General features: G+C 40.0%; 1 protein-coding gene across 1 annotated transcript in view; it reads left to right on the forward strand.

Moving 5' to 3' along the window:
* The first annotated feature begins 22,400 nt into the window (after positions 1-22,400).
* The window catches only part of alk (ALK receptor tyrosine kinase), a 52,103-nt gene continuing 47,674 nt past the window's right edge, over positions 22,401-26,829 (forward strand). The window contains exon 1 of the mRNA XM_067243378.1: positions 22,401-22,794. Within this exon, the coding sequence (XP_067099479.1) occupies positions 22,401-22,794 (394 nt within the window). The remainder of the gene's footprint in view (positions 22,795-26,829) is intronic.

Consider the following 26,829-nt stretch of genomic DNA (forward strand, 5'->3'; position numbering starts at 1 on the left):
CTGCTTTTACCAGCTCTGCCAAATTAGATGAATCGCATTATGTAAGGGGAGATGAAACATAACGAATTTATGAGTAAAAGAAAGGGGCTGCAGTAAAAAAAGAAAAAAAAAAAGTGGAGGGACATTTTGATGAAAGTAAATTAAGCCTTCATACGTATGAAACGGAAGGTGCAGAATAATGATACACGCTTGCATGTATGACGTACATATTTAAGTCCTGTAAATGTAACGATCCTAATATGTTGAGTCATCCCCTACAGTAGAAGCCGAGAAGACGCTAGAAGGTGAGAACAATGATGGCGTCTGTAAGTGTTCTGTGTGTGCGTGTGCTTGGTTTGTGTCGGCACTGTTACATTGAGGGTGATACAGAGAAGTACTGCAGATTACCGGAAACTCAGAAAGTTACATTTATTGACAGAATCATAGATGACAATATTGAAGTTTATTTTACCAGTAACAGCTTTTTATAGAATAAGAGTGAAAGGCCTGAAGAAATTAGTGAGAGAGAGTTTTAAAGGTTTTATATAGGCCTACTGTTGAAAGATCAATGGGTGGCTATACTACTGGACACAAGTTGAACTGAGAGTACAAGGAGGTTGGAATCTTTCTGATTCAGAACCTCAAAAGTGAAATAAGGTACACTCCAGCAATGCTTTGGGGTCATAATGTGATTCTGTAACCAACTATGCCTGACTTTAAATGCTAAATTGGTCAAACTGGAACCAAAAGAAAAACGTTTTGTAAGTTTTAAATGGATGGATTGCTAATGAAGTAGGCTAGGCCATGCAAATAATGAAACAATGTGAAGGTCTCATTTAGAATTCTAACTTAATTTGAAGTGCTTTCTACTTTCTCACTGTTGTGATAGTATAAATAATGTGACAAATATTTATCACAACTCGACTCATTGCGCTTCAGCAAATTTGGTTCCACAGAGCGCTGTGTGGGTTTGGTGTTAAGTGCTGAGCCAGCTCCTTTGGCAAACAGCATATATTCTTCAAAAGAGAGAGTTTCAAAACAAGTACATAACCCCTGTTCTGTTAACACCATCTGGGTATAAATCAATATAGTCTGTCGGGGCCGTTCATGGCGGGCTCCTTTCGCTTTCTGTCTGGGGCGCTGGAATAAACAGATCTGAAAATACGGCTTTGTTTCGACCATGGGGTCTGGACAGGATTATGTTGATTGAAAGCAGCAGGAGTTTACAAATCACAGAAAGGTGCCGGCTCTCACATAAGATAAATTAACCTTTCGGGAGCATCTGACGTGAGATGACTATTACGGTAAACGCAGTTTTATGTCAAGCCTAGCTTTTTTGGCAGGCCAGATTAGATTAGCTGGCCTGGTAATTCCTCTGACTGAGACCTTTTTCTAGAGAAGGGGCCCCATCATCAGCAATCTGCCAACACACCTGGCACCTTTCTCCTCATTAGGAGTTGGCAGAAGCCAATACAGACACTTCTGGCACAAGGACTAACCCCCTCCTCTTGTCCTCCAACATCCCTTTTTAGCACCAACCTGATGAACTGAGTTACCTTTTGCCACTTGTTTAGGTCCAGATGTCGTGTCTGTTTCCCCTCATCAGCTAGAGCTCTGGGATCCCTTGTGGGTGAATCATTCCCTTACCTCTCGTAATCCAATCACAAGCTCCTCCAGCATCCCGGGACTCTGCTGTCTTGACTCATCGTACTTCTGTGCGCGCTACCTCCTCTTTTCATGTAGCAACACTGACGTCTACGCTACTGAGACCCTGAACTCTTATGTCAGGTCTGATGAAATGACCTCATTAGAAGCCATTGATTGGTGAGATCCTAACGGCCCCAATCTGCCTGCCTGCGAGGACCATCCAGGCCCACGCGTTCCGTCCATCCTGAAATCAACTCGGACCTCTCATTTCCTCTCTGTCGTTCTCTAGTCTTAGGAAGTACAGGCTGTGTTTACAGGAGTTGTTGCCTTCTATCCTCCCTCGCTCCCCAGAGGTCCCCTGGAGGGCTTCATGTGTTTTCTTCCCCCGCCCCCTCTCTTTGTCTTTGCCTTGTGTGTTTATTCAGTGGTACCACCAACCAGCTGCGCCTGTCCTCAGCACGACGCCGAGCATCTGGAAGGTTCCCTTGGTGACTGGTATGGGGCACTCGTCAAACACTTTTGTGAAGCTCACTCAGCATTCAGGCGACACAGCCTTGACGGGTTCCCCCGAGGTGAAGGCAGTTCAAGACTTGGTCAAAATCAAATAGGTCACTCTGCCAGAAACTGTTACACTTACTAAATACCTTCAAACTAACCCTTACTTCCCGCGTGGCTTCCGTTATCAGATAACGGTTCAGTCTAGCACTATCTGTTCATGGGGTACAAAAAGGAGGATGTTTTCAGTAGAAACCTCCAAGATACATTCCAGGACCAAGTTGACGAATGACTAAACTCTTATGACTTTCGACACAGCTATCTGAGAGTGATAATCAGGAAGTGCCTGCTGCCCCTCCTCATGGAGGTAATCTAAAGCTTTGGGGCTCCAGTCCCCTGGTGCAAACCTAAACAGAGCTGTCTGTTTGCCCATCTTATGCCCCAATCCCCCAGATCCTCCCATTGATTGCGTTTTACACATTCCGCAGCAGGTTGGAACGTGTGTGTATGTGCCCACTGGCACTCATGTCTAACTGTCATGTAAACATACAGGTTATAAGCATAAAACCTAGTGCAAATCGGACTTAAGATCCCCAATCTGTCAGCTGTGAGTCAGTACTAAGTCTGATTCAATTGAGCCTTCCGAATATCCAATTTGCATATTCATAAGTGAGCAGAGCACTCCTCTTCTTGTCCATAAATGTTTTTGTAATTACCTCCTAACTTAGTTAAGGATAAAAAATGTGTGCCCTGCTTTAAATTTTTCATGGTGTTTTACAGGTTTTTTTTATCATAGGGGTTGCATTTTATCTTTGGCTCCTGATTTAGAAAAACAAGACATGAATCTAGACAAAATATATCATAAACTAGGTCATAATTTAGTCTGTATTCCAAAGCAAGGACTCATCCTCAGTTGCCATTTAGCTGTTGCTTCAACGTTTGTGTATCGTATCTATTCATCTGATCTCTGTTGCAGAATTTTACAGTTAATTGCAGAGTTTCTGGCCTTGGTCATGCCAGTTCCTACAAAAAAAAAAAACATAATTGCTATGTCAATATGTAAAGCATGTATTCAAATCCTTGGAAACACAAATCCATACAGTATTAGAATGAAGTTAGGAAAAAAGCATGAAAAAAATATGTATTTTAATGGTGATGACATGAAATTGACTTCAATGTTTTCCACCTTCAAACACGCATGTACATATGTACAGCCGTGGCCAAAAGTATTGGGAGCGACATACATTTTGTGTTTGCAAAGCTTGCTGGGCCTTGGCATAAAATGACTGCTAACATAATTTCAGTAAGTCATATCATCAGCACAGGGGAAAGTATGAACGAATTCTAGCCAGGTGAAATCACTCTATCATTCCGATTGGATTTTAAGAGCAGATTGACTGCTGTAAAAGAGGGGACTATTTGCATATATTGAAAAATTACGCCCCAAAAAAGCTTTAAAAATTATGAAATATGCCTTATTATATACCAGTATTCTATAGATACGTGAAAACATTTTCCTCAAATACTGAACCAGCAAACTTTGCAAAACACATTTTTCACTGACAAAATGTATGGCCACGACTGTAGTATATACTGTAGCTTTCCAAGTTCTGAGCACACGCTTCATGTTTTCTACCATTGAACTACTGTTTTCAGGTGAAAAGAGAATGCCATCTGAAGTTAGATACAACTGAAGTGCTCTCTGAGTTTGGATACTCTGACGTGGTTTCCCGAGCTTAATCTTTTTGAAGAAGTTTGCCTCCTTTAAACATGTGGGCAGGAACAAGGACAAGTACGCATGGAAATGTTACTTTCAAGGGAGACTTTGATCTGTTGACTTATTGACTTTCTTGTCCTCAACCCTCTTTCTGGTCATTCCTATGCTGGTCATGTTTTCCTACACCTACCAGCCAGATTGGGCTCTTCGCTTGTAGACGTGTCTTGACCGTGAAATATTATGCCAGACAGTGTGAACGATGTGGAATTGAAGTTCCAGGGATTACCTTGAATTTTCTGCACATTAAGGCGGTATTGGGTCCATGTAATCCAAGCCACTATGGGGGTGAGGTGAGGATCTGCTCTCTCCTCACTCCCTACCATCTGGGTTCTAAGCTGTCTTAGAAGCATACTTTAATTATACCGCTAATTAGGTAAATATCCAGTCCCCCATCACAGTTGGAGGTTTAGTAATGTAAAGGAAGATGAAAACAATATTTGGCCGCCGTCCATAAAACACAATTAACTTCCGACCGTCAAATTCAAATTCTAGCTCGTTTTAATCGACACACTAATTAGCTTATCCCAGAGTTGGTTCCAAATCTTCCTGAATTTCCTTTTTAGTTCTTGACTTTGGTCATGTAGTGCAGCTTCTTGAGCCGGTTGCTACTCTGTAAATACAAAACCTAAATGCAACGTGGTTTGTTGCGAATCTGCTTTGTTCATAAACAGTACAACTCTCCACAAACATCTCCACCATCAGCATTGGATTCATTTACAGTATGTAATGGCTGTCTACATGTAATATTTAAATCCAGTTACTTCAACACACTGCACATTGGTAATATTAGTTATTTCAAAATAGGGAAGAATAGCGTTTTAAAACATTATTTTATTATTTCATATTGCATTATTATCATTCCTAGAGTATAGATTTAATTTTCTGTCCTTTCTGTAAATCATTACTGTTTACTTATTTATTTACTTATTCATGGGGTTTCTTACTTATTAATGAAAGCACCTCTGTGACAGAATGAGGTAAAAAGCCAGATTATGTTGGGAAAGCAGCAAATTAGAGTGATGCACATCAACAGCCGACAAGCAGCAACCTTCTAGTGAAGTGAAGCAACTTCTACAGCCTGACAATGTGCCATCTAGATCACTTCTCAAACTCACACAAGTTACAAATGAGTTAGACCTTGAACATCTCATCTCTCTAAGGTTAGTTATTTTCACCCAGAATGACATGAACACTGTCCCTCTTATCATTGGAAACCGATATCAGGTGGATCTCTACTTTGACAGGCATTCCTACAAGATACTTTTGTTCTTCCTCTATGATGTTTTTCTTTGTGATTTAACATGCTGCAGCACATCTCTATCGAAATGACTAGCCCACTAAAAGGCTCAAAGAGAGGCTAGAACGCAGCTCTTGAGAAGGCAATTAACACAATTAGGAAGCTAAGTGCTTAGGCATTGCACAATGCAGATGACACTGTCCTCCCTTTGATAATTTAGGTCTGGCCCTCATGCAACAACAGTAATGGATTTCAAACATGGTCTGGCAAAAATGAGTGACCCAACCAATGGAGAGGATTCTCACCCCAAATGAAGATGCCATTTTTATATTTAACCTGTTACTAAATTCCATTAAACCTTAGTTGAGTGTTTTGTCTGGTTCCCTTTGAGATCTTTTTAGATACTTTTATCACATTTGCTTGTTTTCCACAATTTCCAGTCCATTTAATAGTTGCCAAGATAAGCTTTAACATGTCAATGCCCTCTATGACACACGCTAAAAGGCAGGTCAGTGGTCCCAAAATGATTACACAACAGTTATGAGCTTTTTGTAAAGTGTGGTGTCATCTGAGGGATTTAATTTGCTGCCTTTGTCAACGTGAAATTAGTGTGAATTGATAAAATACCAGGAACTTCATCATCTGAAAAGGAGTAAGAGACAATATGTACTGAAGCTATCATACTGTACTAACACTACTTGCACCCAAATGTAGATTTTTGGGGGAAAAACGACTTTGTGAAATGCTAGTAATTTAACCAATGTAGTATACAATTGTCTAATGAATGATCAGCAACACATCTGTAGTCTTTTCAAATTCACAAAGATGAAGTTGGCGTTCATTAGAAATGGTATCCAGACATCCTGTGTTGCCCTATAAAATGTGGATTGGAAGGTGCCGTGGTTTGACTTTGATGGAGGCAGCTGTCTTTGTACATGTCTGAGTATGGGATCACAGTGTGCGACCGATCAATAATGCTGTAACGGAATTCAGAAATAAGAACTTTGGTTTATTCAGCGATCTGACAATTGTTCATTAATCTGTCAGACCCTATATTATATGGCTTCTCTGCACAGGGGCTCACTTTCCATAGTAATTAGGTAAACTTGGAGGTATTCGAGATGCAGTAAATGTCAGGCTGCCATTTTGGAACTTAAACATCGATTCATGTCGGTTTACCTACCCTCCGTCTGTAGTGAGACCTGCCCACCATCTACTGAGATTATACCAATTGGCATTCATAACATTCAAGCTCATCTTGATGTTCCAGGTCCCCTCTGCCTAAAGCCTCTTTCTGTTACGTCAGGTGAAGTGCAGGCGGGTAATATAGCTTCACCTGCCACATCACCTTTCAAGCTCAAATGTCCTCTGTGTGGACGAGTAATGTTTGGTGAGATCAACTCCTTCGTTGACTCACTAACCCTAGCCTGTGCACCTCTCAAGACTCTGAGGGACGTGTGGCAAGAAGGGGCTGCCAGTGGGGTGACAGGCTCTCTCGCCAATCTTGGCCCTAGAGAGGGAGGATTGTCATGGGGGATAGGGGGAATGGGGAAGGGGAGTGGAGGGGTGGTGGTGGGTGTTGATTGATTGCAAGGCTGATGTAGCTGGCGACTGGATTACAACTCCTGCTGCCACCGCATTGAATCCTGGGGAACGTAATAACAGCCAGAGAGAGATGTAGAGGGAGGGGAGAGGGGAGTAAGAGGGGTGATACGAGCATCAGATAGAGGATGTAGAAAGGGTGTGTGCGTGCGTTTTCAGGGGTTCACAGAAGAAACTAAGGGGAGAGGTGGATTGTGTTTCACACTGAGTGGAGAACATGACAGGCATGATTGCAGTGGTTTACAGAACTGTTTAGTGGAAGAGTAAATGTATGAGTCACACAAAACCGTAAGAATGTCGAGAATTCAGGAGGTATGGAATGTAACCTGTAACCTACATTTGTCCCTAGTCCCATTTGGACAAAAGTGCTAACATTTACATTTAACTTTGATAAGGTAGTTGTTGTTAAGTGTTAAATTTCATGATGGTCATGACATCATACATGTTCACTTCTGGTTAAGGCTTTATTTATCATCATTCTTACTCCTAAAATTCCACATGCTGTAAATAAATATTGAGATTAGTACAAATTTATGTTTTGAAACATATTAATCCATTTAAATGAATCTCACCAAGGCATTATATTTGTAGTGACACAAATATGTATGACACACAGCAAAGACACAGTCACTATTGAGTGGGACAATTTGGTCCATTGCCAGGGAATAGATTTAGACCACAAAAAGATTACATTTTGTACAGATTGGTTTTTGGCTTCAATAGTAATCCATACTTGAAGATTGTTGGTTGATGTTTACAGGCATGATTGGAAGAGTGTTTGGACCTTCAAGCAATGTTCCTGGCATCTTACTCTATGTCTTATACCATTAAGTAGAATTGATGATTTAGCTTTGGGTGCTAACCTTTCACAAGCTATTGGCTAGTAATTAAAAAAGGAGGGTGTGCTGTAGGTAATTTCACGCATCATGGATGTGATGTTACATGAAAATTATTTAATAGAAAAAGATCTTTCCCAAAAGCCTGTTCATGTACTTGAACATGTGGCTGAACTAAGCTTTGTGTTACCACACAGTACAGAAATATTGCTGGGCTAAATTTCCAAATGAGAAAGAAAAGGATATGTTTTGATTGTAAAATGACTAGACTGGGGGTTATTTTCATAAAGTTCCTGTCCAAAATGAAGATTGAATTACTTTTTGAACATGGTTGGATGCGTTTTGTGTGTTCTCTGTGTACATTTAGCCTGGGCTGATTGATATCTTATAATTGTGGGAAAATTAATCTCAGTGTAGTTTTTTATCATTAATTTAAGCCATACATTAGTGAGCCAGACCTAGCGTTAATCCGATTAGGATAATAACAATGTACAATTTGATTATTTTCTTCAGAAAGGAAAAAAACAACATTATTGTCTTCTTTTAAACAAATTACTGTCAGAAATAATGTATTTAATACTTGAAGAACATTGACCTCAAGTATATGCCGTATGCCAATGAATACATTTAGCAACTAGTATAGACTAGCTTCTAAATAACTGGAGATAATCTGGTTTATGCTGTTGAGGGGGATCCATCATTCACTTGAACAGTAGGGTCAATGTGACAAGAGCCTTTCTTATTGGCTGGGCCAATATCTAATAGTGCAGACATACGTGCACATGCAAGTGCACACACTGTGTTTACAGAACTACGCATGCACACACAAAGATAGGCACATACATGCATTCACACAGACAGGTGCATGCTGGCTCCCACCACACCAACACCCAGTCTTATTGGCTGAAATATCTGCTCACTGGTCCACTTTTGACATGTAATCTAGCGCCTACAGCAGAGTAAAAAAGAGCCCATTATAAATCTTTTCTGGGGCCGAGAGTGTTTTATAGGTTTCAGTTGGACACCAAAAATATGCCTGGGTGGCTCCTGCTCTGCTTCTACTAGCCTGGTTGAATAGTAAAACCAGATACAATGAAAGCATGGTACTTAAGATGCACGGCCAGAGTCTCTAAGGAAATACATGTCTTCTGTGTGCATCCCCTAATTTCCTAATTGTATTTTTAAGCCTCGAAAGGGAGAATGAGCTGATACAAGGCACCCATGTTGACACCAGAACATGACCAACACCGATGGTAAACCCTCCAAACACTGCATATTGTAACGTACCTGAAGACTCGTCGCATGTCCTCCTAAAATCCCTTGTCCAATATTGGTTGTCTTGAGTCATTTTGCGAAACCAAACTAACCTGTGCTGAAACTTTCTGCAACTTCCCAAGGATGAGATGGTTGCAAGACCTTGCAGTTGTCTTATGTCACGACACAAAAAGTTCAGTAGTACACGCTGCACATCTCAAGGCCAAGACTGACTGAATTACAGAATCACTGAGGGGTATTTAGAACAATAATGCAGTTGGAAGCTGGCCACATAAAGGCAGTGGAACGGGTGAGAAAGTTTTAAGGTTAAGGTGGAAACAGAATGTACAATAAATAACCTTTTAAGGGTTAGAGTGGAGAACAACATGTGGGAAGGGGAATGAGGGATGCAGTCTCTCCCAGTGGGGACCTTGCTAAGTAAGGGAACTGCCTGTGTTGCATGCTATTGTATGCAGTTTCGATCAATACTCCCGCTCAGTATCATGATGAACTGTCTCACACATATAGTATACTGCGAAGCACACACACAAAATATTATTGTGACATATGACCTGCATGCGAGTGCCTGGCAGTCAGAGACACACAGCCGTGTGAGTTAATGGCTTTGTGCATTGTGCCCTATAATATGGCAGACAAGCAGCCCGTCCAATCATTTTATTTGGTTGGAATGCGGTCCAATCGTTAAGGTTGGTCTGAACTTAATGATTGGTCGTGTTTATTACAGTCCTGCGACAAACAAAGGTATCGGATTTGATTTCATTTTACTGTCAAAACATTATATTTATTGTTTTATTATCAGGATGAGAAGTTTATGTCAGAAAAGATAACAAAAATGTGTCTCAACAACATTACCTACCCTGCCTTTAGGAACCAAGAGGGAGATTCCTAAATCGCCTCCAACGAAAGATGAATTGTTATGAATGGTTTCATAAAGGTCTTAACTGCTTATGAAGGTGACTCTCAAGTGCTATCAAAACATAAACTTACTCAAGTTCAATCACATGCACACACACACACACACACACACACACACACACACACACACACACACACACACACACACACACACACAGCCTACTAGGTTTTGTGTATTAAGGGCAAGTTGGTAATGTAAAACATATATGCCTAAAAACATAGAATCTGTCAATTCCCTCTCACAGGCAAATATAGGAAATCTGAGTGAGACCAATTAAGAATTGCTTTTGGGCAAGGTTCTTTGTAAATACCAAATGTGTCTTCTGGGGACATTACAGCCACGCTTGTGTGAGGAAAAGGAGAGATTCAAATCCATGTGGAGGATGATAATATGATAAAACCCAAGGCAATCTTTTTGCTGTTTTACAAATGTGTGAGTATAGTACACACAGGGAACTGCAGTATGCCCCTGGAAAGTTCAGAAAAGTCAAAGTTTGCCTTTGACCTTCTAACATAATGCAAATATATGGTCAAGAGCACTGCAGCTTGTAAGTGGCACATACTGTAACACAGTACTAGCTACAGCATTCATACATTGATCATTGGTCCAGGTAGCTTCCAGTACCTCCACCAACATCAACCACTTTGTGAATATATCATCAGATAGCAATGTTGTACATCTTAGCCATAAACCCTATTGAGCTTCACAGCATCACATTCAGGTATCACCATTCTGTGCCATTATGTATGATTAAAGTTTTCTACCAGAAATCCAGCTCCCTTGTGTTTAAGTGTTACTATTTACACACGCAAAAAGAATTGCTTTCATGAGCTTACTAAATAAATACTTTAAAACTATTTTCTTAATAAGTGGGAAATAAATTAATAAATGGGGAAATGCAAAAAATGTCTGGCTTCAGATAAAAAATAAAGCATATCTTGGAGAGCATGGAGTGTTATTGCAACAGTCAACCTCAACTCCCACTAATCACTAAAGCTGTCATTTGGCTGAACAATTTCCTTTTGGCAGTCTCAAGCATGAGGTTGCAAAGTAATTGAATTTGAAGGGTAATTCAAGTTTTAAAAAGTGCAAGCAGTTGTCATGTGAACAGCCCCCCCCCCACACACACACAACTTCCACCCCATCCCCTTTTCCTTTCATCTTTGTAATTTCATTGCACTCTAGGACAGAGTAACAAGGTTTTCATCACTGAAATGAGACATCAGAGGTTCTAAGTATCACATTTTCATCATATGCCATGTAAAGTAAATCAAAAGCCTTGTTTAATTTGTCTTTGCAATTAAATTTGCCGTTGTGAGAGGAGAACACAATGAAGGATGGTTCATGGTCGGAAGGCATTTGAACTCTGGATGCATAACTCTGTGTGTGTTGTGATAAGCACTGAGTGTACCAGGGTGAACCGCACACAGTTAATGAGATGGAACGCAAACCAGAGGAATTATTTATTTGGCTAAAATAGGCTTAACAGAAACTGAAATTCTTCCTCTATCAAATAAATGTTAAGGGAGTCCTTCACCTGTCCTTCGACCAGCTAGTTCTGCCATTTTGTATTTGTAAAATGTTTTTGTAAGTTTACACATATATATCAGCTCTGGAAAAAAAAAATAAGAGCCCACTTTTTCTTTCCTTTCCAAATAATTAAATAAGGAATGTTTTGAGTGAGGAACAGAAAGGTTCAATTTGCAGTGGCCTCATTGTGAACCCTTCTGCTCCTCACTCAAAATGTTCTTTCTCAATGTTTTTGGAAAGGAAATGAAAAGGTTTATTGGTGTCATCTCAATTGTATCATGACTGCATGATATTGCAACCCAAACCCTCTATAGCGTGTGTGTCTGCATGTCTAGAAAAGTGAAACCCTCCCTCCTGCACAGGTCTGGAAGTTGAGCGAACAACCTAATGGAAATTCAGACATGCAAGCTTACTTTCAAATGTTGGCGTCAAATAATCAAATACAGCAAAATGGTGTGTGAGAAGAACAAGGCAAAAAGTACATTTAATAACATTTACGAGGTGTAGTTGCTGCTGGGTACCGTTATGGTTAAGCTACCAGAAGTGGGCTTGTCTAATTAACTGATATGGATGCTACAAGAAATTTACATTACGTTTAGTCATTTAGCAGACGCTCTTATCCAGAGCGAATTACAGTAGTTACAGAGACATTCTCCCCGAGGCAAGTAGGGTGAGATTTGTCACGGCCAGGAATCAAACCGGCAACCTTCAGATTAGTAGCCCTCTTCCCTAACTGCTCAGCCACCTGACTCCCGAAATGAATGTTCAAGTGTCAATGTTTGTTAGGGAAACGTGTCTTTTTGGATTTCATAAATAACTATATAGACTCTACCACTCTACAACCTGGGCCTGCATATTTTAATCTTTAGATTAGAATTTTGCATCTTCACATATTTTATATGTATTATTATAAAAAATATATATTTCAGCAAGGTAATTACATAGCTAGCTGGCAGTGGTGAATTTCCCTGGTGATCTTCAGCAAATTAATTAAGTACTTTGGAATCTTGTTCAGACGTATTAAATTGTTCTTTTGTTCTTTAAATATTTTTTGGTTTGGCCTTCGGGGTTTCCGTAAACATAATTCAAAAAACCATAATGGAATTGTTGCTACAACATAAGACACAATGTCAGCAGGGAAATAGAGGAATAAACTAACCGTGTCTATCATAGTCCAATCCTCTTTTTTGGGGCTCGGTGATCATTTTACAAATTTATGAAAGAAAATGTATTTAGGAAACTTGGATAAAGTTAGGGCTCAAAACTATAAACTGATGATTTATTTCACTCTATCTCACATTCAAGTTCTCAGTACTATGGCATGGGAATAATGACTGAATGGGACAGGAGACTGGAGATTCCACGTTAATACACAGGTTCAGCGATTACGTGTAAAACCACGGTATAATTGTCGACAATAGCATCAGTCAGACTCACTGTTATTGCGAGGAACAGTATCTGCTACAATATCCCCCTGTTGGTTGTTTTGTCAAATTTCACCCACAAAAATACAATTTGGGAAGCAAAGGAGCTATTACGAAAAACTGTCTTAACGCATTGACCCAAGTCAGTGTTAGGCATCAAATGAATAGACTGCCTATTTGATTTCCTCCTTGCAGACACACACACATATTCAGATTTCTACAGACCACACCACATGCCATTTCCCATTGTGATTACAGTGGTTTTTCATCATCACGAAACCATTATGGGATTAAAAGAGTCTGATTGCAAAATGCTAATCTCTGAATAATACAAAGGGCCGCACGTAAACATGGAAGGGGGGAAATTAGATCAAAACCCGTCAAGGGATAACATGAAGGGGGACAGTGATGGAGAAAACAGTGAGTGAGAAATGGAGAGAACCTGCGGAGAAGAAGAGATCCAGACTGAAATAGAGGGAGATATAAAGAGTAACAGGGTGAGAGGGAGGAGTGAGTGAAAGAATGAAAGGGTAGACAGAGATAACGGGGGGGGGGATGACTGACCGAAAAGGGTGGGTGAGAGAGTAACACAGAAATGAGTGTGGTGAGGGAGTGATGTATTAGGGGAAGAATTGAGTCATAGAGCCATGGACAGACAATGTAGGTTACAGGAACCATTAGCACAGTGATTATCTGGAGTATTGCACTGCCTTTCGATTCAGCCTATACATCACCACAGTTTCACTAACTTCATACAAACCCTTTATTTGTCAAAGCACTGCCGTTTCTGGTTCGAAATATGTCCAGTTATATTGATGACATAGGAAAATGATGTATCTTTTAAGACTATTGAATATTTTGTGGAGCCAAGTGTGTCCTCCCTGTCAATTCTGCTTTTCAATGTCCCTATGTTTTTGGGTTAAGAGAAAGCTGCGCAATGCTTTTCAGCTGTAACTTAGCACATATAATTATGTAATGTGTTTTGTTACATAACGGGTTGCAGACATTTCATTTGGAAATGTGCTTGTGCTACAAAGGAGACAGATGGGGGATAGGGGAAGGGTGTAAAAGTGATGTGCTTCTAATGTAAATATCCTACGTTGATGAAATCTTAGCAAAGTGCAACCCTTTTTGTTCTTCTAGGCATAACACTAAAACTTGTCTCAACCACACACGTGAAATATAAAACCGTAACACTACCAGTACTATAGAATCTATGACTGTAAACATACCAGCAGAATGATTAAGTTTCCCTGGCACTGAAATGTACAATTAGAAAAAAAGGTGCATTTCTATGGAAGTGTAGGGTTAGCGGAAAGTGTTAAAATATTAACATTTTCCAAAGTGCAAAATCGGCCAGTACTAATGAGGAATGATAGTGTTGCTCCTCGAATCAGATTAGCGAGCTTACTAACCCTTAGTACATTCCAATATAGGGGCTTTACATCTGAAACATGTTACTGACATCCAAAGTACACTTTATACCAGCTATGTCACAGCATATCTGTTGATCAGATGTTAGATAATGTAATAATGTGATAATGTAATAAAGTAATTTGATTGTATCCACTAAACAAGTCAGGGGAGATGTGGCTTTCGGAATGTAGTAAGAGTGTTTGGTCAACAGCTGCCAAATAATTGTGTGCATCACAAAGCAAAGAGAAAGCCTGATTGAAAAAGAAAAAAAAGTATTTCAGTGCACTGTAAACACCAATGAATGGAAAAAAACATGGTAAGCACACCCAACCTGAATAAAATGGGAAGAAAAGCTTGAAAATTGGTTCAATTTTGGCTCTGATCATAACACTTATAGTGGAATAGGATGGCAAATGATCGAGGAGAGGAAATAGACATCCGGTAACAAATTGACAATTGTTCCTGTCTATCTGTGCCCTCTTTTAAGACCCTGGATGGCAGTAAAAATAGTTGGAAAGGTTACAGCTTTACCTTTCAGTCCTCCAATATTTTTCCACAACATGCTCATACGCTCATATTTTATGTTTATGTACACATTAGGATTATTATGCAGGTGATTTGGTTAATGTTGAAATGAGTCCTGAATGTCACCCATATTTGCATGTTTACATTGCACATTGGATGCTGTTCAACTGGTCTGATCACTCCAGATCGAAAGCCAGGTTGCTGAAAGGCATGTTACACTGTTCTATTCTGATGCTTAAGATCTGGTGGACCTTCGTCATTGTTACTTCCATGCACTGGGTCAGTGCACTGACAGTGACCAGGTTTCTACACCCAATGACGTGAACTGTTAGGATGATTGATCTGCTGGCTAGATTCCCGGTCATGCCAACTGACGTTGTGTATTGGGCAAGGCACTTCACCCTACTTGCCTCGGGGGAATGTCCCTGTACTTACTGTAAGTCGCTCTGGATAAGAGCGTCTGCTAAATGACTAAATGTAAATGTAGTTCTTTTGTGTGTACAGTATAAAATCAAATAAATCTGGGAAGCGTTGTAGACAAATCGTGTACCTGATTCAAACAAATGGTGTGTGTGTGTAATCCTTCGCATATCAAGCGTGAGCATGTGTTCATTGTGTATTTTTAATGGTGTGACCTATTGTGTTCGACACCTTGTGGACATGCATATCTGAAGGACGGTGTCCATGGAAACCCCGAGACCCTATAAACAACCAGGGTTCCATCTTCACCCCACATCCCATCGCAGACTGGCTGTTTGACGATGGGGTTACTGAACTGTCAAACATTACAGTCATTACAGCTCTAACGTCATTAGTGCTTGCCACTGTAACGCTGGCCAGATTAGCCCAGAGTCGCAGACTCAAGATATCACCACCGTTGTTGCCAGCAAGGCGTCCCGCCGCGTCACCACTGTACCCTGTCAGCTTTCCCTTTCCTTAACATTCGGCAGGTGGCCGCAAATCGCCTGCACAAGGAGCTGATGAATTGTATTCACTTAGGAAGCCCAACTGAATAAGACAGGCACACATAGAAGGACACACCGATAAAGGCACACTGACGACTCCCGCACTAGAGCTCATCCTTTACTTATCTTCCTCTGCAGTGAGACATCCCTGCTTATCTGCAGGGAGACACACTCGGTTCATGACAGCTGACGGTTTATTAGTGTCACCAGTGTTTTAGTTTTTCACATCCGACGGCTCCGTTGTCAATGTATGCAGCCATAGATTCAATTTGCGACAACTTTTTGCATCTTATAGTTATCAACTTAGACATTGCTCAATTTGGAATTCTGGGCATACGCCTTGAGAACTGTTGGTTCGAAACATAATTGTACACATACAGCACAATCACCACCGTTATATTGACATACACATAGACAGCTGACCTATTTCAAAATAGTTTGTAACACAGTAATGGTGCATGAATAAACGGTCATTAATGCTTTAACTAATGCATGAATAATCATAAGTTAATTCATAACTCAGAAGGAACTAAGCCATGCATTGATGTTCAACACATCAACAGAAAAAGAGCCACACGATTTTCTGTTAATTTGTCGTTCAGATTTTGGTGCTCTGATATTTGCATGCACAGTGCAACTTACCCCTCCTTCATCCGCTTTCTCTGAGTTAGTAGTCACTGTAGAACTGTCCCACAGAACTAACATATGAGTGTGAAATGGTGTGTCATAGCTAATCTCGCTTTTGAGGTTTTGTTTTTTAGTTTGAGAGGCTGCGCATGAAGTGCTAAGTTTGTAAAAGGGTTGAGTTGTTAGGGCAAGGAGGTAGCTCACAAGAAGCTAGCTCACAGGAAGTTGAGACCCCTTATCTCACCAGGACTTATCTCTCGCTCTCATTTTCAGCCACAGTTTTTTGACAAAGCTTCACCCCCGTGATTGAAATTGAAAGGTTAAGAGGAACAAGCACATGGGAGAGTGTTTCTCTCTAACACTGCGGTGGAAGTGAAGTTGTAGGGGTAGCTTTTAATGTTTTAAGGGCATGTAAAATTGTCTCACCAACTGGGATTCACTGGTAGCGTAGACTTGTGATGAAAATGAAAGTTGCACACATGTCCTGCTTTGCTTTCTTTTCTCTCTGTCGATTTCTTCTTTCTTTCCCTCATTTCCAGTCTTTCTTTCAGTTAGTTTGATGGTTCTTTGTGGCTCCCTTTCATCTTTTGCCAAATTACACAATGAAATATCCGTGGGGTTATGTTTAGTTTGGTTTCCTCCCTTGTACAGCAATTTGCACGGCACATAAAGGAGGAACACTCTTTTTGTGACTGAAAACATAATTATCCTAAACTTTTGGTCAACACACTTCCTTCACTATTCACAATTTTTGTTTAGAAAATGAAGGTTTACTGTGTGTTTGAAATCAGCCATGTCGATATCTTAATAAACCAAAAGGAAAAAAATCCCAAACCATTGTACAAAATAACTATCAATTGGTCAGTTTTAACATACTAAATTTGGTTTTAACCAAACAGTATTTTGTAACTCTTATTTATTTGCCAAAATCCAGATTGTGTGGGTGTACGGTTATGAAAATGTTAAATGCAGTTGTCTTATCAAGATTTAAGCTGTTTAACCATGCCCTAACTTTGACCCTAACATGATCCCAACAAACACATATCCCTCAGTGTGTTTAAAAAACAGAGATGAGGTGTAGAACAACAGACCCCCCCCCCCCCCACCTCCAACAGATAACATTCAAATGTGCCCCACTTAATTTTGAGGAAGTAGTATTCATTCGGCTGTTCATGTCACATCGGTCGATCTTATCAAACGATTTTTTTCCGCATATCGGGCCCCACTTGTTGTGCAGTGCGCAATTTGACTGTCAAAATCAATGTGGCTTAAATAGATACCCTGATCTCCCTGCAATCTCCAAAGCACCAATCTCTCTCTCACCAAACACACATACCACCATCATCCCCACAGCCTCATTTTCAATCAATTTCATCTCCCCCCGTATAAAAAGAAAGTCCCTTCGATGTTAACCACCTACCAAGTTCCTATGATCGAAGACCGCTTGACTTCTCTAAGGGCAAAAAATTCCATTACCATGTAAAACTGTTTCTCTATACCCGTTGTACCCCTATCTTCTGCTTTATTGATATTCAATTCTACTCATGTGGTGATCTCCTGGTTTGCTTGTAAAGCCTACCCTTAAGTTGATGTTGTTGAGTGAGAGGTTTGCTGTGGTCTTGTTACAGCCATGGGATTTTAAACACGATCTGGACCCAAATACAAATACCGTGACATTGATAAAGCTACCTGCAGTCCATTCAGAAGGGAATGGTATTAAGTGGTAGAAAAGCTTATTGACTTGGAAAAGTTAAGTATGCCTTAAGATAAACAAAGAAGTTTGTATGTATTTTATTTTCGATGTGTGATTAAAAATAACGTCACCAACAATAACTAGATTGACAGTTCATCTGTATCGTTTTAGCCAGTACAGTTTTATTTTATTTTCCCGATGTGTGATAAAAAATAACGTCACCAACAATAACTAGATTGACAGTTCATCTGTATCGTTTTAGCCAGTACAGTTGCAACTAAAATTATACATTAGTCGTTCATATTTGGTTCAGATAACCCTGACAAGACACATTCAGAAAAGGTTTGTGGAACTGTACATTATCTTCTTTTAAATGCTGATACGACTTGGATGGGGAGCAGTGGCGTATGACTGCAAGGGGACAAACCAGGGAAAAGTGAGATTCACTCCCACACATGTAAACACACACACTCCATAAGCACAAGCACACAAGCATACAAACTGAGTGGAAACAGAGAGGAAAAGTGCTCGATGACAGGTCCATCATTATGGTTTGTTGCCTGAATGAAACATGACTATCTTAGTAGGCAGTCGCCAAGAGGGCTCCACAGGCTAAGTCTGTCATGCTACACCATCATGCTGTGTAATTGTGTGTTTGTGTGAAAGTGTATATGTTTATCTGTGAATACATGTGTATGTCTGTACAACCATTCTGTGTGCACACGTTCTCTTGCATGGTCATGGCCCCAGTATCTAGAGCTACGTGCATCTAAGTCGTACATTAAAGGAGGCTCCTAAATGACAATAATAAGGATTAATAATATGGATGACTAATACTATTAATAGATAGACCATACAATAAGTGGTGTACAAACCTCATAGAATGATGAAGACCCAGTATTTGGAAACATTTTAATTACACAAAAACAGCATTATCGAGTTATTTAAGCATTTAACCATCCGATGGATGGGTCATTGGATAATGGAAACCAGAGCCTGCAAAACAAATAAGCCCAGTATGGTTATGACCCCAACAACCAAATAATGACCAGGAATGGGCCTGCATTAGCCAAGACAGAGCGCACATAAGCATCAATTAATAGAATAATGAAAAACTCATGATTAATTGACAGTGACATTATTTTCAGGCTTGCTGTCAGTTTTTGTTTTGTAGCAGTGAGTGTACAGTATACTGTAGATGGGTCTTCATCGCATTAACACCCAGTAATGTTTTTGTGCTGGTCAGTGTTTGACAATCATATAGTTATTTTTACCATTTATAAACTGTGATGTCTTTTATTTTATTATTTCATTATCTGAATATAGTGAGATATTTTAACTGGATCCAGTGCTCTCTTCTTGTTGCTTCCTGTCGTTGTTTTGTTTATCAAATAATGCGATGGTTAAGAAAGACTAAATTGTGGCTCAATTGATTAACTATACCTTTACAGCCAACCAACAACCCATTTATAATTAAGGGCTTATAGGAGAAGTTTTAATGAGAAATATTATCATCCGTGATCTGATTTTTTGTGTATAAAAAAGCTAATTTCACTTGCTCATTTGTATTTTCTTGTGGTTTATTAATGTATATCAAGGGCCTTGCATGACACAATGATAATCAGATTTAATTTGATTCATCTACACCTGCTGTTCTGTTGGCATTAGTTTAAAGAGGACATTCAAATCATTAAATAATTCCTATGGTGCTAGATGAAGATGTAGCTTGTGAATGGACAATGTGCTTAAATTGAATTGGATATTGATTGTGTTCATTGCAAAGGATTACATTGATGTAATATTCAATGAACTTGTGCCTGTGTAAGGCCACACAATACTTTTGATAGTGAACATTTGACACATTTATTTTGACCTTGTCAGACTTTCCTCAAATCCAATGAGTTATTGTGCAAGATAGATGCAATTGTATGGTACTGTACATTACTCACTGTCACACACCACATTCATTACACTGTGCCATTTGGTTGTCTGTTGCTTCAAAAACAAATCAAATTTTGAAGTTTGGAGGGTGAATCAGTGATCAGAGAACAACAAGGAGAAGAAGAATATGCTCTCATTTTCCGGCACTCACTGTATTGGTTAGGAATACCAATGAATGGCAGAATTATATTTGTGTATGCCTCAATAAAAGTACTGTGTAAAAATGTGCTATTGAAAGTTTGTTGAAACAACTAGGGTGGTCTGTACAAATAAGCCTTCCTAAGCTGCAGTAGGGCTGGTTAGAGAAGAGGAGGACAGTGGAGACACTGGGAAGACTCTGGAATGAATAAAAAATATAACCATCAGACCTTTCTGGTTGTGTGTGCCCGTGAGAAGGAAAAGGGGCGTGTCCTGCGCAGGTGTAGAGGGGGGAGGTGTGGGTGTGGTGTGTGTAGGACTTCATCCACACGGTACGTTGTAATACCTACATGGATGCAGCAGATATTGGCATGTGTGCATCCGTCTCTGTCTTTTTTTTTTTTTAACCAATGAGTAACTTTTGACAGTTATCTTGGGGCCACATCCCAGATAACCATCTTGAAGCCACAGCTCCTTTCTTTTTCCTCTTCCTGATCTTTTAATGGTTCATCAGCGCTGCAGAGGGTGCAATAATATCCGTGACGGCACTTTCAAAAGACCCCACTCACCTTTTCCCCCTATCTGATTTACATCAGATGTTCTTTTAGAACTTTATACAAATCACCACGTGAAACTTAAATGGATCATGTCGGCCGTGTTTCCAACCGCGTGCACACACGCATGCGTGACAGCACACGCGCGCACACACACATGCACACGCACACACGCACACACACAAAACATAAAGAAATATGCATTTATAGCATTTGTGAGAACTAAAAGCAATGTCCATAGGATGTTCTTAGAATATATATCAAAAACCATATGGAAAGAATTGAAATAGTTGAAAAACCCTCACAGGACAGGAATGTCTCTGCAAATAGATCTGGTGATATGCTATGGATTACTTTACTGAACTCTACTCATGTTCAAATCTTCTCTCGAGTCTTAAAACTGTGCTTTATGTGAGAGGAAGATTGGCCTTGTTTAAGTAAACATGTTTTCTTCTTTTCATTCAATGAATCATTCTTTTGCCATTATGTATATAATGGATATAATATAGAGCTGGGGATGTTGGGATTTTTTCTTCAAGTTTTATTGCTACGGAAGCAGCTTGGCTACGTTTCTTTAGGTTTAAATCAGTGCACTCATTCAATTGTTCTCAACTCCAACCAACACCCAATGAATATGTTCCCCATCAAACAGCCTTTGCCAACAAATACAAAAGTAACAAGACTATCATCACTAGCATTTGTGACACTGGCTGTTCTTGCACAACTGCAAATCAAGTCACCTACAATATTACAAGGACATGAAATTATGTATATGGAGTGGTTCATTAAAATTGTTAGATTAATTAAAACTCTCTGCATAGGATATATAATGGTGCTACCGCGTACGGCTAGACTTCAGTTGGTTCAACTTCAAAAGTACTTCTTTCGTTAAAAAAATACTGGGATTAAATACAAGTCACATGAGAGATGCACTTCAAAATCAGTATTAGTATATCCATATAAGTTATTTGATTATACAGGTGGTAAAAATAAGCAGAAACACTGCTGTTTGGCTTGGTTTGATTAACATTTGAATAATTTGGTATGATTATCCATAAGAGTGGTTCAAATGTGTTTGAAAAGCAATGTTTTAATTGCTAGAATGTTTTAATTCCAAGAAGTTAATTTGTTGAAAAAGAGTGATCATGTTTTATGCAAACGACAGTCTGGTCTTTTAAAAGTGTTTGTTGCGCAACAGCAGATGGTTATACTGAGAAATAGCTGTGCTGCCTTAATGGGATGCATCTAGTAGAATATTGGGCAAACATTAAAGTAGCTTGTTGTTCCTATCTGATATACTAGGTTGAGAAAAGACCACAAATGTAATATATAATGAAGTAAACATAAATACACAACATTCAGACTTACATGAGTGGATGGGATGAATGGGCAGGGCCAGGAGGGCAAGAGAGGAGGAGGAAGTGAAAGGGAGCGAGACAGTGAGCAAGAGAGAGAGAGAGAGGGAGAGATCATCCATTGGTCGGTTGCCTGGAGCCAAACTGAAATCAGCATGATTTGCTTAATAAAATTAGGGATTATGGTGAACTCCACAAAGGCAGGAGGTGGTCTAGGGGAAGGCATTCGTCTCCGGACTAGCCAGCCAGTCTTTAGTCAGTCACTTCCACATAAGAGCTGGACCTGATGTGTAGAGGGGGTGCTCACACCTTCCTTGACCACACACACACACGTACACTGCTGGCTCAATTTGCACCTCTCACGCTAAGCTTAGAGTACAGTCCACACCACCTGTCGGCTAATTCTGGAGAGACACGGCCTGCGAGACCCTATCACGATCAAGGGAAGAGCAAATACAAGGAGCGGGAATGCAGCACGAGACAAAGCAAGATGTAGGGAACCAATCTAAAATGCAGGAGGAGGACGAGGAGTTGGACAGAGGTCCCCATGAGAGCACTGAGGGACCTCCGCTAGCCTCTCCTTCACAAAGCATGGAGCACCAGGAGGAAGAAGAAGGCCTTCCGGCTCTGACCCCCTATCCGTACAGTGAGGGACTGTGCCACTCTGGGCATCTCATTCTAGCTCTGATCATGCTGCTCCTGTGTCTCCTTGGCAGCTGGGCGGTGGTCCATCTGACCCTGGGGATCCACGGCAGAACGCCGTTCCGAATCTCGGCCAGCTACGACCAGCACAGTGACCAGAATGCAGATGCCACTAGGACCGCTACCATCGAACCAAGCTTTACCACGAACTGCACTGTGGGTAAGTGAGCACTCAATCTGGCGGTTACTCTTGTGTTGTTTGTCTGTGTGTGTGGGTGTGTGTGAGAGAAAGAGAGAGAAAGAGAGAGAAAGAGAGAGAAAGAGAGAGAGAGAGAGTGAGAGAGAGTGAGGGTTCGAAGCTGGGATTGTTGTGAATTTTATGTGACTTGGCCAACTGTGTTGAATTCATGGAAAGTTCCTTTTTATACATTTCAGTCGAGTCACATCTAAAAGGCTGATTTTGGTGAAAGACCCATATATATTTTTCCAAGATTTGATAGTGGAGAAAACTGTATGTTTTTGAATGTCTAACAGTATCATTGGGTCAAGTATGGGAGTCAGGTGGCTGAGCGGTTAAAGAATCGGGCTAGTAATCAGAAGGTCGCTGGTTCAATTCCCGGCCGTGCAAAATGACGTTGTGTCCTTGGGCAAGGCACTTCACCCTACTTGCCTCGGGGGATTGTCCCTGTAATTACTGTAAGTTGCTCTGGATAAGAGCGTCTGCTAAATGACTAAATGTCAGTATGTTGTTCTTCCAACTTCACACATGGAAACATCTGAGGAAAGTTGGTAGCAGCTGTGGAAACACTTTATAAAAAGGTTAGAGGATTTTGTACGCAGAAATGTTACTAAACTGAAAAATGTACAGCAGCATTTTACGATTTAAACTTGATAACCGTCTGTTGAAATGAAATACTTGGATTGCGTGCCACCAAGATAGTATCCGTCTATGTAAAGCTCAAGATCCAAGCAGAAATTGAATTAATACCTCTGATTCAATTTCCTCTCAGTTTGTGGTAGAAACGTAGGGAATCACTTCCAATACATGTTGAGGACATGTATATAAAAAATAATTTATATCAAACATATTTCATGAAGTGATAGACCTAGAGGTTTGATCATTACTTGATAGTCACATCAGAATAATATTTTGTGCGGAAGCATGAGATCCATTATAGTTATCTTGAGAATATGAAAAATTGTTCTACCACTGATTGGAAAATGTACATTAATTTATTCATCATACATTAGTTTCCATAATAAATTTCCAACTTTAAGTACAATGAAACTAAATATCCTACATTAAACCAATGTCTACATTTGTTGACGTCAGTTCAGTCTATGTCAAAAGGTTTGTTACAAGCAACTTAAAAAACAAACAATATAAACAAAAACAAAAAGCAAGAGTAGTTTTTATTTTATATTTATTTTGCCTCTGAAAACTAAAATCTTGAGGCTCTAATTATTCAATTGGATAGCAGAGGTGTTTCTTGTTTTGGGTTCAGATCAGAGAATGGTCAAAGTGCCTTGCAATCAGCTACACTTAACTGAATCCATTGGGTTAGCATAATTGAATGATCAGGCATGCAAACATGTGAACACACTCACTGATGTGAGGGAAAGTCAGAGCGGTATCTTTATTTTGGCTCACAGAATTCCAACTGCAATGGTAGAGTGCCTTTGACCTAACAGTACAGACATGCAACTTCAATCACAGACACAACGGCATACACCAGAAATATAAACCAGAAATATATACCTTTTTCCTCTTGGTCCCTATCTCTCTCTTTCTCTCACTCTCTCACATACATACAATATACACGCCTGAACACAAACACACTCTAACACCGATGTGCCTACAAATTGAGACTAAAGTTATACCACTCACAGTCACCCCCTGCACTTTTATAAATACACGCACACACAAATACACACCCCAACGACTTTATATAACAATACCTATTATAAGGCTAAGAACAGACCTGACTGCTGTTGCTCATGCAAATACAGGATGAGACAGACTCGAATTGTTCTAATGTCATCTGACTAGATGTTCCTGCCCCCAAGGCCAACCAATCACTTGTTGGTTGAGGAAACGGACACACATGTACTGTTCTATTCTGAAGCACCACCTAGTACACTGAGTACCCACCCTCAGACAAACACACAGATTTAATGCCAACCTGTCTCTACAAACCTTCTCGTTCCACACGGTGATTTTCAGAAACGGTAATGGTTCACAGTGTCTTTCCTTCGCGCATGCATATAAAGAAACACACACACGCAGGCACGCACACACACTTCTGTCCCTAGAGCACCTGTCGCAAGGAGGGGCTCACATTACCTGCAGCAGAGCTGTGCTGTTCGATAAGGCAGGGACTCTCAAACTCAATCACTCCGAGAGATTGTTTGTTTGCCTTATTTGTTCCAGTCACTGCTCTGGTAATGAGTTAATTAGTGCCATTAATTATCCTTATTTCCAAACCAATAGAGGTTTAAGCTCATCGTTGTATTTGTGTTTGATTTGGGTCCAATGTCTTTTGATTTCATTGGTTACATCACATTACGTTTATTGACTTGATGAAATATTGATGTTTTAGGCAAGGACGTAGGTTTCATTATACATGGGTGGGACATGTCCCATCCACTGTTTGAAAACGGCAAATCTATCCCATCCCCCAGACACACACACACACACACACACACACATCCTCAGTTATTTTAAGAAATCTGCCCCACCCACATTTGAAAATAAACCTACGCCGCTGATTTTAGAACTTCAACGATGTATGCATGTGATCATTTGTTGTAAGTATTTTGCCTGTTGCATGTATTATAGGGAATTATTTTGGGCGCAGAACAAATCCACTATGACGAGAGAAAACGAGAGGAAGAACATTTCTCATCTGATCTTATCCACCCAATAGTCTTTTAGGTTTTAGCCAAATAACCTGCTGTGTTGAGTGGAACTTAAGGATTTTTGAAGCTCTTCCGGCATGTTAACACGCCAATAGGAAAGCTATCATATTTTATTAGTATTCGATCCAAACGTTTTGATGGCCTCTGGCAAAATTCATTCCTGATCAACTATACTCAAAATGGAAAAAAAAACATGTTCCCCACTGGCAATCTGCCGGGCATGTTTAGGTTTGATACAGTCCATACTTTGCATGCAAAGGTCTTTCTGTTTTTGTGGTGCTTCCTTGCTTTCCAGAACACTTATTACTCAAGCCAGTGAGTTGAATGGAGAGGCATATGGTCCAACTCGGTGACAGCTTGTTGAACAAGGGAGAATGCCCTTGCATTTTATATATTTGACTATACTCTTCCACTAATTTACTTATCTGTCAAGGGGCCAACAAGCAATCTTATTCATTCTCCAAAAAGTTGCAGTGCAGTGTATCTGCCTTCAAATCAATGTGTCTTTGACAACTCTGAATGTTGTGGTTTTCATCTTTCTAATAACCAAAACCAGGTCCTCTTGCCAAAATGTGCCCCAAAAAGTGTTCAAATACTAACAAGAGACCCAAATCTCAATTATCCAACTCAAACACTACTGTAGAAAAACATCACTGGAATATGCAGACCAAGACACAGTATCGCTTAAAAAAAATAAAGGAGGTGTTTGTGTACTTTTTAAGGAAGTATGTTGTACATATATTCCCAATAATACAGGGAGTGATGGGTCTGTCACTAGAGCAATATCAAGCATGCATACTTTGGCTAAGGAATTGTCAGAAAATTCAGTTTTGATGATTCAAAAGGAGTCTGGTTGATTGACAGGTCTTGGGAAATGTTTGGTAAATGGAAGGCAGTCCTTTTGTCTGTATTGTGTGGGGTAGGTGTTATTTTGTTGTTACTGTAATTTTTGGGTTGTTGTCTGTTTCCCTGTGTAAGGAAGATTGTAGAAAGATATCAAACATTTTCCCACTTTATTACCACCCTGTTGTATAGTACCTAACTAGTACCTAACTTGAATGAGCTCTGTGACAAATCGGTCATAATTTCAAGGGGAAATTAATTTTATATAAAATATTTAGACTACAAAGGGTAGGAGCAGAGTATTCCTACGCCTTTAACACAGTAAGCATAAAGACAGCTTTTCCACTGTTAGCATGCTCTAATTTCTAACTTCCTTGGAGTTGTCTTGTGATTCCTCAGAGTTTTCCTCATGTTGCTCTGTACTTTTAGCAGCAAGACTCAGCCAACACTGACGAGGAAGCAGGAGAAGCCTCTGGTGGGAATTGATTCCATG

This window comes from Osmerus mordax, chromosome 9 (genome assembly GCF_038355195.1).
Source record: "Osmerus mordax isolate fOsmMor3 chromosome 9, fOsmMor3.pri, whole genome shotgun sequence".
NCBI lineage: Eukaryota > Metazoa > Chordata > Actinopteri > Osmeriformes > Osmeridae > Osmerus > Osmerus mordax.